A 15,030-nucleotide genomic window follows, 5' to 3' on the forward strand; every position below is an offset into this window, starting at 1 on the left:
ACATATTGTGTCCACTGTTTTATTCATCAATTACAATTGATATTGGTTTATGTAACTAAAGAAGTTGATGTTATTTGGGAGTTATTTGCTCATTTGGACAATATTATCAATATTTTCACCTCTTCCACTAAGCGCATTACAAAGTTACAATCTGCTCAAAGAAATGAAATTGAGCATATGTTAGCTACTGGGGAGCGTGAATCGGGAAGATGAGCAAATCAAGTATCTTATTTACAATGATCATAAGCAACTCGTTGGAGTTTTCATAATGACTCTATAAAGAGATTGTTAGATATGTACAATGCAACTTGCAAGATGTTTGAAAATCTTAGTGTCCATTGTCCAAATGGAAGATTTGAACATCAATCAAATGGTTAACGAGTAGCTCAAACTCTTATATATTATTTATTAAAGAATAGAATTATCCATTGACAATTCCGTCTTCTAATACAACCTAACACTAAACTTCGAGTTAGAACAACACACTTTAATCTAATATAATCCCCTAATCCTATCTTTCATAATCTTTTCTCTTATTCAATCCCCTAATCAAAACGATATGCAAAACATGCTCAAAAAATTTCCTTAAAATTTAAAAGAAAATTAAATAAATTGGGTGAATATAATTGCAGAAGAAAAGAAAAAAGAGTTGGTTATGGGAGGGATATTATCAACCTAAAATGAGCTAAGACAATTCCTAACCCTTATTTTCTCCCTAGAATATCTCTAATTCCCCGATATTTTTTCTCCGTTTATAGACAACCCAACTTGTCATTTATTTTCTTTATTTCAAGGATCCCATGCGATCTCTATTATTATCATTTTGCTGCTTTTTCTACCCCTATCTGGAAGACAAGATGGTATTCTGCCCTACCCCACCCACACCACCCATCCTCTCTATGAATGATTCATTTTAGAATACATCTAGAAGAATTCAAGAGTTGTTTTATAATATGCAAATGATTGTTTTGATAATTAATAAATGTGGGGTATTTATTTATTTCATACTGATAGATTTTTTATGAATGATTAATATGTGAATTCATTTAGAAGGAATGTTTCTTTTTATAATATTTAAATGTTAGCTTTTCTATAATATGTGAAATTTTTGGGGTTATTTTCATCAAATTAATGCAAATTAAGTTTCCGCATGAATGATTATTATGTGAATTCATACAGAAGAATTAAAGATTTTGTTTTATAATATGAGAATAATTATTCTGACAATGATAAATTGTTGGGTATTTATTAATTTCATGGAATTGAATTGTTTTGTGGAATTACGTTCTGATTGAAACTTGTATATTCATTCATATTCGAATTCATTTAAAAGAATTCAAGACCTTTTTTTATAATGTGTAAATAATTGTTTTTGACAATTATAAATTGTGGTATTTATTAATCTCACGCAAATTATCAACATTATTATTTATTGTTGTTGTTGTTGTTGTTTGCGGATTACAAATAATAGAAATTTTTATGAATGGTATATAATCAATCTCAAATTTGTTAGAGCAAAAACTCAGCTCGAAATGTGATAAGACTTCTATCTATTATTGAGAAAGGGCTACGAATTATCCTATAATAAAAATAAATCATACTATTGGTTACATTAATCGAAGATGATTACAATATTGAGTAGTCTTATTTCATGTTAGCTTACTTTCTTTGCATTATTTTCTTTCTGCGCTTGTTTATTAATACTTTTTTTGGGGTAGGCGAATGCTTCATCTGGAATGGCAGTGCAAGATGAGTGCAAGTTGAAATTTTTGGAATTAAAAGCAAAGAGAAACCACCGTTACATTACCTTCAAGATTGAGGATCAGCAGGTGGTGGTGGATAAACTCGGCAACCCTGGCGACACTTATGATGATTTCACCGCTTCTCTGCCGGATAATGAGTGTCGTTATGCTGTCTATGATTTTGACTTCACCACTGATGAAAATGTTCAAAAAAGCAAGATTTTCTTTATTGCCTGGTAAGATATTCAAATTGTTCATAGCTACTAAAGGCGTACTAGTTAATTATGTCGTACTCGAAACAAGAATCGAGGTAGAAGATGGTGAGTTTTTATTTTTATTTGCTTGATATTTTTCTTGTTCGAACAAATCCTTAAGGGCTCATAGGATTTTGTTCACATTTTATTGTTGTTATAAATCGATGAAAGTATATATTTGTCGTGGTTTTAGGTCACCGGATAGCTCAAAAGTGAGAATGAAGATGGTGTATGCGAGTTCTAAGGACAGATTTAAGCGAGAACTTGATGGAATACAAGTTGAATTGCAAGCAACAGATCCAAGTGAAATGAGCCTTGACATTGTAAAAGCTCGTGCATTCTGAAAATGCTCTTCTTCAACAACATTCACATTTGCCAACTTGTATTATTTTCATTTTTGGTTGTACCCATACACATTGGATTGTGGTCATAAATTGTAGTTTCTTTTCTAATTAGGTAGATATAATATACATAAAAGGTGGTTATATTGTCACCACAATTTTTATTTGATACACCACATTTTTTTTGCAGTTAAACTCCTTAGTCTTTGGTCAATGTAATAATTATTTTCTTAAATTTTTTCATTGAATTATCTTTAATCTTCTATTAAATAGTACGTCTCATCTTTGATAATGATTAATATTAAAATATTTAGTTTTCATACTTTGAAATGAGGGAAGGATTTTTTTCACACTTTTATTATTTTATTTTTTAAAAATATGATGAAAAAATAATTTATTTCACGTCATTTCAATGGACTTTTTGATATAAAATTGTTATCAAATACAAAATGTGTTAATTAATAAAAAGTTTGAAGATAAGAATGACATGAAAATTTTGAGGGACATAAGTGCGATGACGAGTAAAGGTTAAGAACCTTTAGTACAAATAAATATGGTGGAAGGAATAAAAATTATATTGTGAATATAATTACCCTCAAATAAGATTAGTTTCTGTAGTATCAAACAACACCAAAATTACCCTTTTATTTCCTTGTCATGGTTGCTTATTGATCTCATAATGTATCTTCTTTTCATAATATTTATTTATGTTGTTTTTTTTAACATATTTCAATTATTGGTGCATGTCTGAAATACGTATAACAAATAAGATTTTTATCTATTTTTTAAAATTCGATGAGTGTTGTTCGCTTATCAAACATCTCAATACAATTTTGATTTCTTTCCGAAGAAAATTTAAAAAAAAAATGCGCATTAATATAAAATTTCTTATTGAACTTGGCAAAACCTGAATCAAAGCATAGCCTTGGGGACAATAAGGATAAAGTGTGTTCACAATTTAACACAAAATCTCTTATAGACTCTCAGTTTACGAAGTATTTTGACAAAAAAGAATTATCGTACTTAATCTTTCAAGCCTATTGATTAAGCCTAAGAATTAGCCATAAGAGTGTAGAAGAAGAAGAAGCAAGGATAAAAATGAGAGACGATTCAAACAATCCACTGACTCAGTTAAGGATAGGGAAGCACGATCCATAGCTCAACCTCGTTGGTTATCATTGCCATCACATCTTTAGATAAAAGGCTAATCCCTAGGGACAGATCCAGAATTGAATCTAAGATCGGACTACAAAATTTTTTAAGCTAGGCTAATACGTGAAAATAAAAAATAAAAAATAAAAATTTACACATAAAAAACTGTTTATACAAAAATAATAATAATAATAAAAAATAAATTCCCGTGACTTGGGAAGGACTACAGCTCAACTCAGTCCCCCTTACATCTATCCCTGCTCATCCCTTTCTTCACAAACATGTGTTTAAGTGGATCACACTTTCAGCATCTCTAGATACTGTTGTTTAATTCACATACTCTGAAATTCGTACATACTAAAATAGGCTAATAAGTGGAAGTAATACGCTTATTTTGACCATTAAAAATAGTCTTTGGAAGTGATTATTACAAGGTTGATGCTCAATTATGCTTGTTTGTAGGGAAAAATTCATTTTTGGAAGAGAGTGGACGAAATAAAACAATGATTAATCAAAAGGATTAAATTTGAATGTATTCTAGAAATTGGGAACGAAGGAGTCACATTTGAAAGTTAAAGGACCTCCATTGCAATATCTACAGACTCAATCTGAACAAGAAAGAGGAAACAAGGTACCAAATCATACAAATGAAAGTATAACTTCCAGCAATTTGGGATAACTTAATTTGACTAAAATCATAGTTCCTGTTATTTTAGTACTCTATTTTAGACCTAATTTGAGTTCTATAAATAGGAATTTTTCATTCAAACATAAAGAAAGGTTAGATATACAATCTTAAGGATAAATTAAAATCAGAATACATCATATCCTCAAAGATTTGTATCTCAATTTGGGATTTGAAGGTTGAAAAATAAAATTGGCCGAGAGAACATTCTTTGAAGATTTGTGTAGATCTTTCACATTTCGACTTGTGGTTGCACCTTTCTTTGAGCCCAATATTTTAAAAACTCATTTTCAACCAAATATTCTTTCAATTAAATAATTTTACTCGTAAACATAAATCTTTTCCATACTTTGTAAGCACACATTCTTAAAAAAATTACTACTAATAAAATTTATTTTTCACAAAAAATAAGCTCAAACAACAGTTGAATTTCTAGTTTGATTTTCATGCAAAGGGTTTTTGAAAACTTTGATATTTCACTAAATACTCGAGATTTCATTTCGAGTTCTAACGTCGTAAGTTGAAATATCGAATTCCATTTATGGTTCTCTCCAACATCAATTGGAAGGAAAAAAAATCCATCTGCATGATCTTCAGTATAACACTTTTAATCCTATCCATGTGGAAGATTATTAATAAGTGTGTTTTCAGACACTCATTGGACGCCTAAATAAGCTTAATATTGATTAAATGAACAAATTTCTACTTATAATTGTGTAATTAATGTTTTATAGGTCAAAATTTCAAATTGAAAGAGAACTATGCAAAAGGTATAGAAAAATGACTAAAGTTGCCCAAAACATGAAGTTGGGGACTGAAGCAAAATGTTGAAGGACCTTGTTGCAATTATAAAGGGTATGATTGAAATAAAAGTCAAAGTTTGATGACCAAAATGTATGATATCAAAGTTGAGGGACCTGGCGTATAGTTTTTGAAGGACTTCAGCTGCAAAATAGAGGTAGCAAGGTTCCCGTGTAGCTTAATCTATCTTTATTAATTTTAATATTTGCTCTTTAATGTCAAAATATTTATTTTCATGTGTATTTATTATTGCATTTAATGATTTTTCGTTTATTTGACTAATAAATGATCGTGTCGAGTGATTTGTATAATGTTTGAGAGAATATTGTGTATTTTAGACCAAGTAGTAAATACTCTAAATTCTTGTAGGAGATAAAGATATACTGCTAACTTAGGTGACGCTTTGAACTATTTTCACAAATAGTTAATGCAATTGATTGGGTATTAACGGATATGGAGATATAATGGGTTAAACTAATTGATTTGGGCTAATTTTGCTCGAGAGTGATAATTAGTTAAAATTAAACAAATTCCTGGTGCTAGCATGAAAAGAAAATTAGATGATTGTTCTGGTGATTACATTTTAGATGGAGGCTTCCTTGATTGCCTCCTAGACACGAGTTTTGCCTTTCATAGTGTCATGAAATCATATATGTAGTGAAAAATTTATTTGGCCAGACACTTACAGTATGATATTGCAATAGATGTAATTACCTTTGATCTTTCACTCTCCACAACCCTTAAGCTTCCTTCATATGTATGATCTACAACCCCAAAAGACAAATCCTAGCACGAAAATATAAACTAGTGCACATTAGATCATGTAGTAAGCTAAAAATTAGAAAACACAATACAAAGCACATTTGTAAACAAATCTCATGTGGTGCATTGGCCTTTGGACGATACCTATTGTTGTGGCTTGTCCCTCCACATAAATTACAAGTAATCACCATGGTACCCTTCTTGTTCAACTTTGCTTTTGACCCCGAACAGGTTATGCATCTTATAATTGTCTTCGTCTTTTATTCTGTTTTTCTCCCCTTTTAGGCACAAACCATTCCGATGGACTGATTGAAGGGACATCTACTCGAGACCATAATTTTATTCTATTGATAAGGTATGTAATATTCTCATAACAGCTCATATATGTATTCACTCTCTAACACTTATGCACGCATACTTCTACGCCTCATCCCTTCTGTCTATAACAACAGTAATTGCATGAGCACAAAGAAACCCAGTCAAATCCCATATCTTACATGCACATGTTTTGTTCATTAGATCAACAACATATTTCCCACTAGAACATTTCACATATGACTGTGCCCCTCTAGACTAATCCATCTCATATAACTCAGCTATCTCAATGTTTGACATAAATTTTCTTTTGAACTTTAGGACATAAAGGTCATACTACTCTTCACATCTTATCCCTTCTTACTTGTATCCTCTTTATGAAGCTTATATGCAAATCAATCAACATTGTCAATATGGGTTTTCCTCTTCTTCTAATACAACATTATTGAAGAATTCGCACAGATTATTTAAAAGAATGTCACTCTTAACCTATGACAGAAAATAAACCTTACTCCATCCACTTGGGTGCCTTTTCTTTAACCAATTATGCACTGCACCGCTTTCTTTCTCCATCTCACCCATCCAAAACATTCATTCGAGCACTGTTGTCGACTTTTCAACCTTCCATATGTATTCTGTAAGAATCAAACCCTTGAAATCAGTACTAAAGAAATTTCTATACTTGTGTCTAACACAAAATCGATGCTTTGCTTCAAGACACAAATTGTATATCACATTTATAAATCCTTTTGCCTATTTGTCATAAATGTCCATTCATTGCTATTCATTATCTTCAAATCTTCACTCAAATGTTGAATAAACCACCTCCAGGTAGTAACATTCTTCCTTTCAACTTTAGCATATGCTACTGGGTAAATACAATCATTGGCATCTAATACCACTATCACAACCATCTGCCCTCCAAATGTCCCTTTCAAGAAACATCCATCAAACCACAGAAGCTGCCTGCAACCTTCTGACGAATAAATTCCTTGAAACTTTAAATCATGAATGGCGACAATGCATGTAGACCCGAGATTAGTTCTCAAAATTTCAGCAACAAAAAACCTAAGCAATCCATATTGGTGCTCATCAAATCCTTGTATCAGTACTCTTGCATATCTTCTAGTCCTCCATGCTATAACCTTATTGATTGTCAACTTTGTATGATCCTTTACTGTCTTTATAATAAGCTTAGACTTCCAATTGGGGTCAACTTTGAAGGTATCTAAATATCGATTCGCTATGTACTTGGAAGTGGAATGCCTATTTATTCTGTCCCTGATGCATGTATGTTATGATTTTTTTGACTTTTTTTGCAGACAACCTTTTTTGCCCAAATCCTCCACGTACAACCTAATTTATAGATGTCATGGGCTCTGAACTCTTCATTGGGCTTGAATCTAAAATTACATATGGATGCTACGTTGTGATTTCGAACTGCTTCCTTGAACTCTTCAATTTTTTAAACATTTTCCCATCTCCAATTGAGGATCAAATTTCTCTCATTCAACATCATAAACAGGGAAATGATAAGCGTTTTCCTCATTAGAAGAAAAGTCATTGTGCAACTCCTCTTCACTTGGACGAATAGCTTCATCTGATCCTATCTTTTCATCCCCAATAGTCAAACGTTCAACTGCATGGTCTACATTTAATCCAACTAGTACCCGTTCATTCGCATTCTTGTCATAATGAAAATCATCATCATTAACTTTGTTGCCTTAGTCAGTCAATTGGCATTCATTAGGTATCACTTCCTCATCCTCAAATGTATTATCTGGAAACAAAAAGGTAGTATTGTAATGCTAATAAAAAAATAGAAAACCCATAAAATAGACAGCATGAAGCCATGAAAATGTACGAAGAAAATGTTAGTATTGTTAAATTTTGAGAAAGTGTTGTAATAAACATAAATGAATATCCAGTGTGCCCCCATTTCAACACACGTAATATTCCAAAAAAATTGATTGACAAAGTGGTCCAATAAAGTGTTCCTTCAAAAATTTTTAAAATATTACCTCATTGTGGTCCCTCATACGCTGTCTCCAAGATTACTTCTTCAATAATAAGGTTATTTGCCATTTGTGGGGCTTGTAAAAAAATTTATGGCTTCATATGGATTTTGGGCTTTCTTAAATTAGAGTTCAATATGCAATCATTTTTTGATTTGAGTGGCTTGGGTTTGATGAAGGGAAGAAATGAATAAAATGTTGTGGAGAGGAAATCAATTTGGGACTGATGTCAATAGTGGTGTCAGCAAGTCGAGCTAAGCCGACTCGCGAGCCGAAACTCAAGGCTCGAGCTCGGCTCAAGTAAAATGATCTGAGCATTTTTTGTGAGCCCAAGCTGAGCCGAGTTTTGTCTTGCCAAGAAATCTAGGCTCAGCCCAAGCCGAAAGCTTAGGCCTTACCGAGCCAAGATTATCTTTTTTGTTTTTTACTTCGTAACAATTCTAACATTTAAAAAAAAATAAAAAAATTGAATTTGTACAATTTTTACAAACTATAAATTAAATAAAAGTAAACAACTCTCCTCCTTTTTTCGAGCTTGGGACCTACTACAATCAACACAAGCGAAGTTAAAATTGTACATGAATAAAATATTTCGTGTACAATTTTTGTTAAGAAAAATAAATTTAAAAATTACCTATTTTTTTTTAAATTAATCAATTTAAAAACTTCCAATATCCTTATACTTGGATCTACTTCAATTCTTGGGCCCTTATATTGTCAACTTGTTCTTGAATACGTAACTCCCCACAGTCTCAGTCCTTCAAGCATATTAAAGTCTCAAATATATCCTGTTTTAGTCTTAATCATTCGTCTTATAAAATTTGACCACCTAAATAAAATGCAACCTCCGTAGACACCAAAGGTGTTGGTAGATCACTTGCAATTTTTGATACAATGGGATATTGTCTTTCTTTACACCTCCACAATGATAGAAGACTAAATTCCTATAAAAAAAAATTGAATATTAGAGCAAAAAAATTTGAGATTGAAATTGAAACTTGAAACTAGAATACTGCAAGTTAAAATTGTTTAGCCCAATTTGATATGAACTTGAGAAATTTAACCAATATTTATAATCAAAAAAATCAAACCGTTTGAACTAAATTTGAAATTCAAATTTCAATTTCAATTTTCGTATACAATCAAATTGCCACTTGTTTAAGGCAACAACTAAGGCAGCTATAAAGTTGCTAGCTTTAAATCGCTGCCATTTTAATTTTTTTTGGGGCTCGGGCCGAATGGTCCGTAAAACGGGTTGGCTCGAGCCACACAGACCAGCTTGATGCCTCGAAATAGGGCTCGACCCGATCCTCGACTCAATTTTCTTGAGCCACGAGCACAGGTTGCCCAGGCCGACAAGTCCAATTTACATCCCCAGATGTCAAAAGAATTGCATTGTCCTTTGAGGAGAAATGCTATGAAAATTTTGGAAGGAAAAACCTATTTTAATTTAATTAATTTTGGCCCACGCCGTCAAAATATTATTTAACACCGTTAAGTCCACGTATGATTTTCATCTACCACATGGTTTTTTGTCCATATGGTTGGTAAAAATGAGTGATTGATGGGTAACTTTGTCTAAAAATGGGTGAGTAATCGGTAACTTTTAATTTCTAAGTGAGTAAGTTGTAATCGAAGTGAAATGTTAGTGATTGACTATTTAATTAACTCTCACTTCGAGCAGCAGACACAACCATAGTAAATTTACCTCTATCATCTTCTGCCTCATCAATTAAGCCGTCGCTCCTAACATCTACTGGAATCGAGTCCCTGTGGTCTTCAAAACAAGTGTCTTTGAACAAGTCAATTCCAGTTCTGCATAGTTTCATTGGGGTGATAGCATACTTGTCTCCATCAAATGTATCACCAAAGAGTGCTCAGTATCAAATATAAATTTCGCAGACGCCGATGTCCTTGAAGTCCTTGTAGCTTATGTTCTCCTACAACAATTTCTCTCTCTTTTTTCATCCACATTCTTTAATAAAATAATATTACACGTAAACTCAAAATTTTTCCTTATTTTATAACTACACACTCCCAATTAATCTATTATTTCAAAATACATTCTTAGAAGAAAATGGGGTTCAAACAGACTCTTTAAACAAATTTTTAATTTTCTAGATTTTAGAATTTACACCATATTTTTTAAACTTTTCGACTACTCGAGACACAAACCTGTCAAGATGCCTAGCCTAGCCTATATTTATTTATAATTTTTTTATTTTTATTTTTATTTTTTTTTTTTTTTTTTTTGGCTCATTTCTAACTTGCAGTGGACATGGTCCCAACACGTCAAGGACCCTGCAATCTGAGAAAAATTTATGAACTTAATGTCAAATTCGAATTATATCTATTAAATGCGCTTTTGATATGTGAATATGTTTGCCTTGCTATATGTAACTAAAAAAAGCAAAACTTGAAGCCATATTGAGGAGATATGGAAAGAATGATAAAGTTAGAATTAGAACATAGAGTTTGATTTAAAATTTATTTATTTAGATTATTTTAATTTTGCGATAAGGTTTATAGTTTATTAGAAGTTCGTTTACTTTCAGTTTATTTTTAATATAATTGATCTATAAATATAGAGCTTATTTAATGTAATAACTAACCCTTGATTATATGAATACAACCTGATTTCATTTGCCATTAATTTTTCTCTTCTTTGGCCCCCATTTTTTGTGTTTCTTTTTTTGTTTATTGTCAAATTATACGTTATTGCATCAATTTGGTACAAGAGCAAGTCATTTTTTCCCCACAGATCTTTCCTTTTGAAATCCAAGAATTAACAACTCGGTAAGTTGTTTTTCTTTGGTCTACAAGTCCGTCTCAAATCCAAAAATTAACATCTCAACCAATCGTTTTCATCCAAACTACACACGTAGCAACTTTCTGCAATCCATCCAAAACCCTATAACCCCCTATCACTAAAACACCAAACAAAAATAAAAAGGCAGCATCAGCAGTTTTTTTCGTTATTTGTTTAAGTTCGAAAAAAAAAAAAAAAAAAAAAAAAAAAAAGAAGAAGAAGGTCTTTTTCCACTTTGGTAGTCCCCCATCCCCCACCTCCACCCAAAAAAATAATAAAAAATAAAATTAAAAAAGTTGTTTACTGCCTTTTGCTGCTGTTCAACAAAACCACATAATCCATCCCAGTACCATCCGGCCTACATACACCAATAAAACCCACAACCCTTTAAACTTAAATCCGTTAATCCAAGAAAAAATGGGAAAAAATTTCATAACTAAGAGATTAAGTATCAACTATTTCAAAACTAAAAACAAATATTTTGAATTTCAAAAATCAGATATTTATTAAAATTTATTCATGATTTAATTAATTATTTATATATTTTATTAATACAATGTATTAAGGTCACGAATCTATACAATTTGATCACAAATTAACAATTTAGCTTGTCACATATTATTTTTCAATCACAAATCAAAATTTTTATATGTCATAAATTATTTTACGATCACAATTAATCAAAAATTTATAAATCACAATTTACTTGTCAGGCACAAATCACAAATATTATAAGTCACAACTTATTATACAGTCACAATATTAAATTGTCTGTCACGAATTAACAATTTTTTTGGTCACACATTATTTTTTTATCACAGTTATCTTTTTCATCGGTTACATATTGTTTAGTGTCATAGATTAACAACCACAAATTATTAAATTATTTGGTTACAATTATAAATTTAACAATGATCGCACATTCTTCAAGGTAGCACCCAAAAATTGGTCACAAACATCGGGAAATACATGAAAATAACCTTTTCAAAAGGGTTAGTTTTCCAAAATGAGCCTTAGACAAATTTCATACCAAGAATGCCCTCCATTTGAATATTACATAACAAGGTACCATAATATAAAAAATTTCTATTTTAGTCCTTAAAAATTTAGACATTATTTGAAACTTGATAATTTTATTTGATTTATGTTCGCTCTAAGTAGCACCCCCATTTATTGGTATTAGAGCCATAGAGATCATGGAAATTAAAATAAAGAAAATAAATAATTATTGGTGTTTAGAAGAAAAAAAAGGTAGTTATATATTTTTAAAACCTATTCATAATAAATTAAAAACAATGACTTTAACAATAATTAAAGAACTTCCTAAAGAAATAAAAGAACAAATATTAGAAAAATTAATAATTGAAACTATAAAGGATATATATACATATGAGAAAATTATTAATATATATGAAGATGAAGAAAATAATTTATATTATAAAGAAAAATATGAGTACAATTGATAATACACATCAAAAATTGAACAAATTACTTTTAAAAATGGATAAAATACAAGAAGAAATAAGAAATATAATGTTAATACCAGAAGGAATGAGAATATCAAAAAATAGATAATTAATAAAATTAAAATGTGAAAAACTAAGACTCGAGAGCAAATATTTTACTATAGTAAAGGAAGAATTAGTAAATTCAGAAATAGCTGAGAGAAGATTTAGAAAAATAATAAATAAAAAAGAAGATAAAAGATGTAAATTAACTTATGAGTTAGAAATAAGAAAAAGTTAAGATGTCAATAAGTGAATACATGGAAGAGTTAAAATCATTAATAAAAATGTTAATAAACGATATACAAGATTTAAGAAATGAAGGAAAAGAAACAAGAAATGATATAAATATATTAAAAATTGAAATTAGAGAATTAAAAGAAAATAATAAGAATAAAGATAAGAAAATAGATAAAAAAAAACTTATAGAAAAAGAAATTACTCGGATAGGAAAGAAACATATAGAGAAAGAAAATATAGTAGTAGAAATAGGAAGCATGAATGATAAATTTAGAAAGACTATATTACCAAAAATATTAGAAGAAGAAGCAAAAATCTAGAGAAAAATCATTAGGAAAATTAAAATTAGAAAAAAAAGAAGATAAAAATGAATGAAGAGTTAGATTTATTAATAGAAAATTTTGATCAATTAAGCTTAACAGATATAAGTGAATACCAAGTCTTAATGAATATTGGAGGAGGGCATAATCCAGTAGAAACCTCTAAACAAGAATTACATGATACAGATAAAAGTTATGCACTCATATATAATAAACCATATAAACAATTCTATAATAAAGTAAGAGATAGACAACCACATAAAGGAAATAAATATGAAGATAGATTTGAATTAAATGATAATTATGATAAACCAATTAATCATGAAAGAACAAAACTAGATTTAAATTGTAAAATAGATACTAAAAAAGTTTTATTAACTTGGGCAGATTCAATGATAAAGATGACACATAAGAAAGTACTGAAAGAAGAATAAATTTCTTAAAAGCATCCTTTGAAGGAGATGAGGAAAGAATAAATAATGATACAAAAATATTAATAAAAAGAAATGTACAAACAAAAATAATCAAATCAGATAGACAAGGCATAGAAAAACTATAGGAATATATTTCTGATGAATTCTTAGGAGAAAATTGGATAAGAAATGCTGAAGAGGAATCAATAAGAAAAAAAGATAATGCTAGAATAAAATTAATAAATTTAACAATATGTGATATGTATAAAATTAAATAATATACTCGTAAATTTAGAAACTATTACTATGTTCAATTTTATAGTTATGAAAATCAAGAAGTGTATCAAGATATGTATTATAATAAGTTACCAGGTTCAAGGAGAATATATTTTAAAATAGAATTTGAAAAATATGTTAGAGATATTATTGGAATACCTAGAACTTTAGGTTTAAAAATTAAATTTTTATTTGAAATATTTGCATATATATGTCAACAAAGACAATTAATGAAAAAATCAAGAAAATTAACTAGAATATGTTGTGAAGATATGGAAACCCATGTGCATTGGGGATGTAATCTGAAAGAAAAATTAATAAAAGAAAATATAAAAATAAAAAGTTTAAAAAATTTAGAAATTTTAATAAAAAATATATAAAACCTAGAATAAGGTATTATAAAAGGAAAAATAATGCATATAATCCACAGAAAAATAAGAATTATAAGAAAAATAAAAATCAATGTAAATGTTGGAATTGTGGAGAAATATGTCATATAAGCCCCAATTGTGATAAAAAGAAAGTAAGAATATTAAAAAAGAATATTTAGAAATAAAAGATGAATTAAGTGAAATATCAGATATTGAAGAATATTATGATCAAGAAGTATATATAAGTGAAACAGAAGAAGATGGATCAGGATCTGAATAAAGAAATTGAAAAAATAGAAAATAATAATATAAATATACAAGAATATGAATGAATAGAAGGATATGGATTAAAAGTCACTTTTGACAATAATAAGTTTAGAAAACTGCAAAAATTATCATTAGATTTAAAAATAGGAAAATGGGAAGTCTTTGATAAAATTTGGAAAAGAGAAAGAATAGTAATAAATGAATATCACAAAATAAAAAAAAATCATAGATGTAAGAACGACTCATGGGCAACATAAAATAAATATTTTAACAAGAAATACAGTTGATGAACTATTAACAAAGATTAGTAAAAAACAAAGTGAAAAAATCCAATATATTTATTTAGCAAGAATACAAATAATGTTTAAATCACTATTTAGAGAAGGGATAGATTTACCCTTAACTATAACCTTACATGATGGGAGAATAATAAATTTAAAAGATAGTCATTTAGAAACAATAGAAGGAAATTTAGCATATCAAAAAAATTATGTTTACATGTTATCCAAAATATTGTGTATCATTAAAAGATAGAAACTTTAATGAAGTTTTAGGACTACATTTCAAGTTTCATAGAGATGATATTATGCAACCAGGTGATCAAATCATGACTATAGAGTATAGAGCTTTATATACATTTACCAATTCTAATTATGGAAATATTTATTCCAATAAACCATAAATTGAAGTTCATAAAGAATGTAAAGATATTAGTAAAATAATAGAACCAAATAAACAAATAAGTTTAATTCCAGAAGAATA

General features: G+C 29.3%; 1 protein-coding gene across 1 annotated transcript; it reads left to right on the forward strand.

The window, feature by feature from the left end:
• The first annotated feature begins 807 nt into the window (after positions 1-807).
• Positions 808-2,616, forward strand: LOC111393601 (actin-depolymerizing factor 7-like). Its single transcript, XM_023019251.1, has 3 exons — positions 808-860; positions 1,719-1,978; positions 2,190-2,616. Exons 1-3 carry the CDS (start codon positions 858-860, stop codon positions 2,338-2,340), a joined length of 414 nt encoding a protein of 137 aa, XP_022875019.1. The 5' UTR covers positions 808-857; the 3' UTR covers positions 2,341-2,616.
• The last annotated feature ends 12,414 nt before the right edge of the window (positions 2,617-15,030 follow it).

Source organism: Olea europaea, chromosome 1, assembly GCF_002742605.1.
Source record: "Olea europaea var. sylvestris chromosome 1, O_europaea_v1, whole genome shotgun sequence".
In the NCBI taxonomy this organism is placed as follows: domain Eukaryota; kingdom Viridiplantae; phylum Streptophyta; class Magnoliopsida; order Lamiales; family Oleaceae; genus Olea; species Olea europaea.

Excerpts from the sequence above, each read along its gene's own strand:
- LOC111393601 (XM_023019251.1), top strand. Across the intron at positions 1,979-2,189 it reads AAGATTTTCTTTATTGCCTG|GTCACCGGATAGCTCAAAAG; the intron begins GTAAGATATTCA and ends TCGTGGTTTTAG.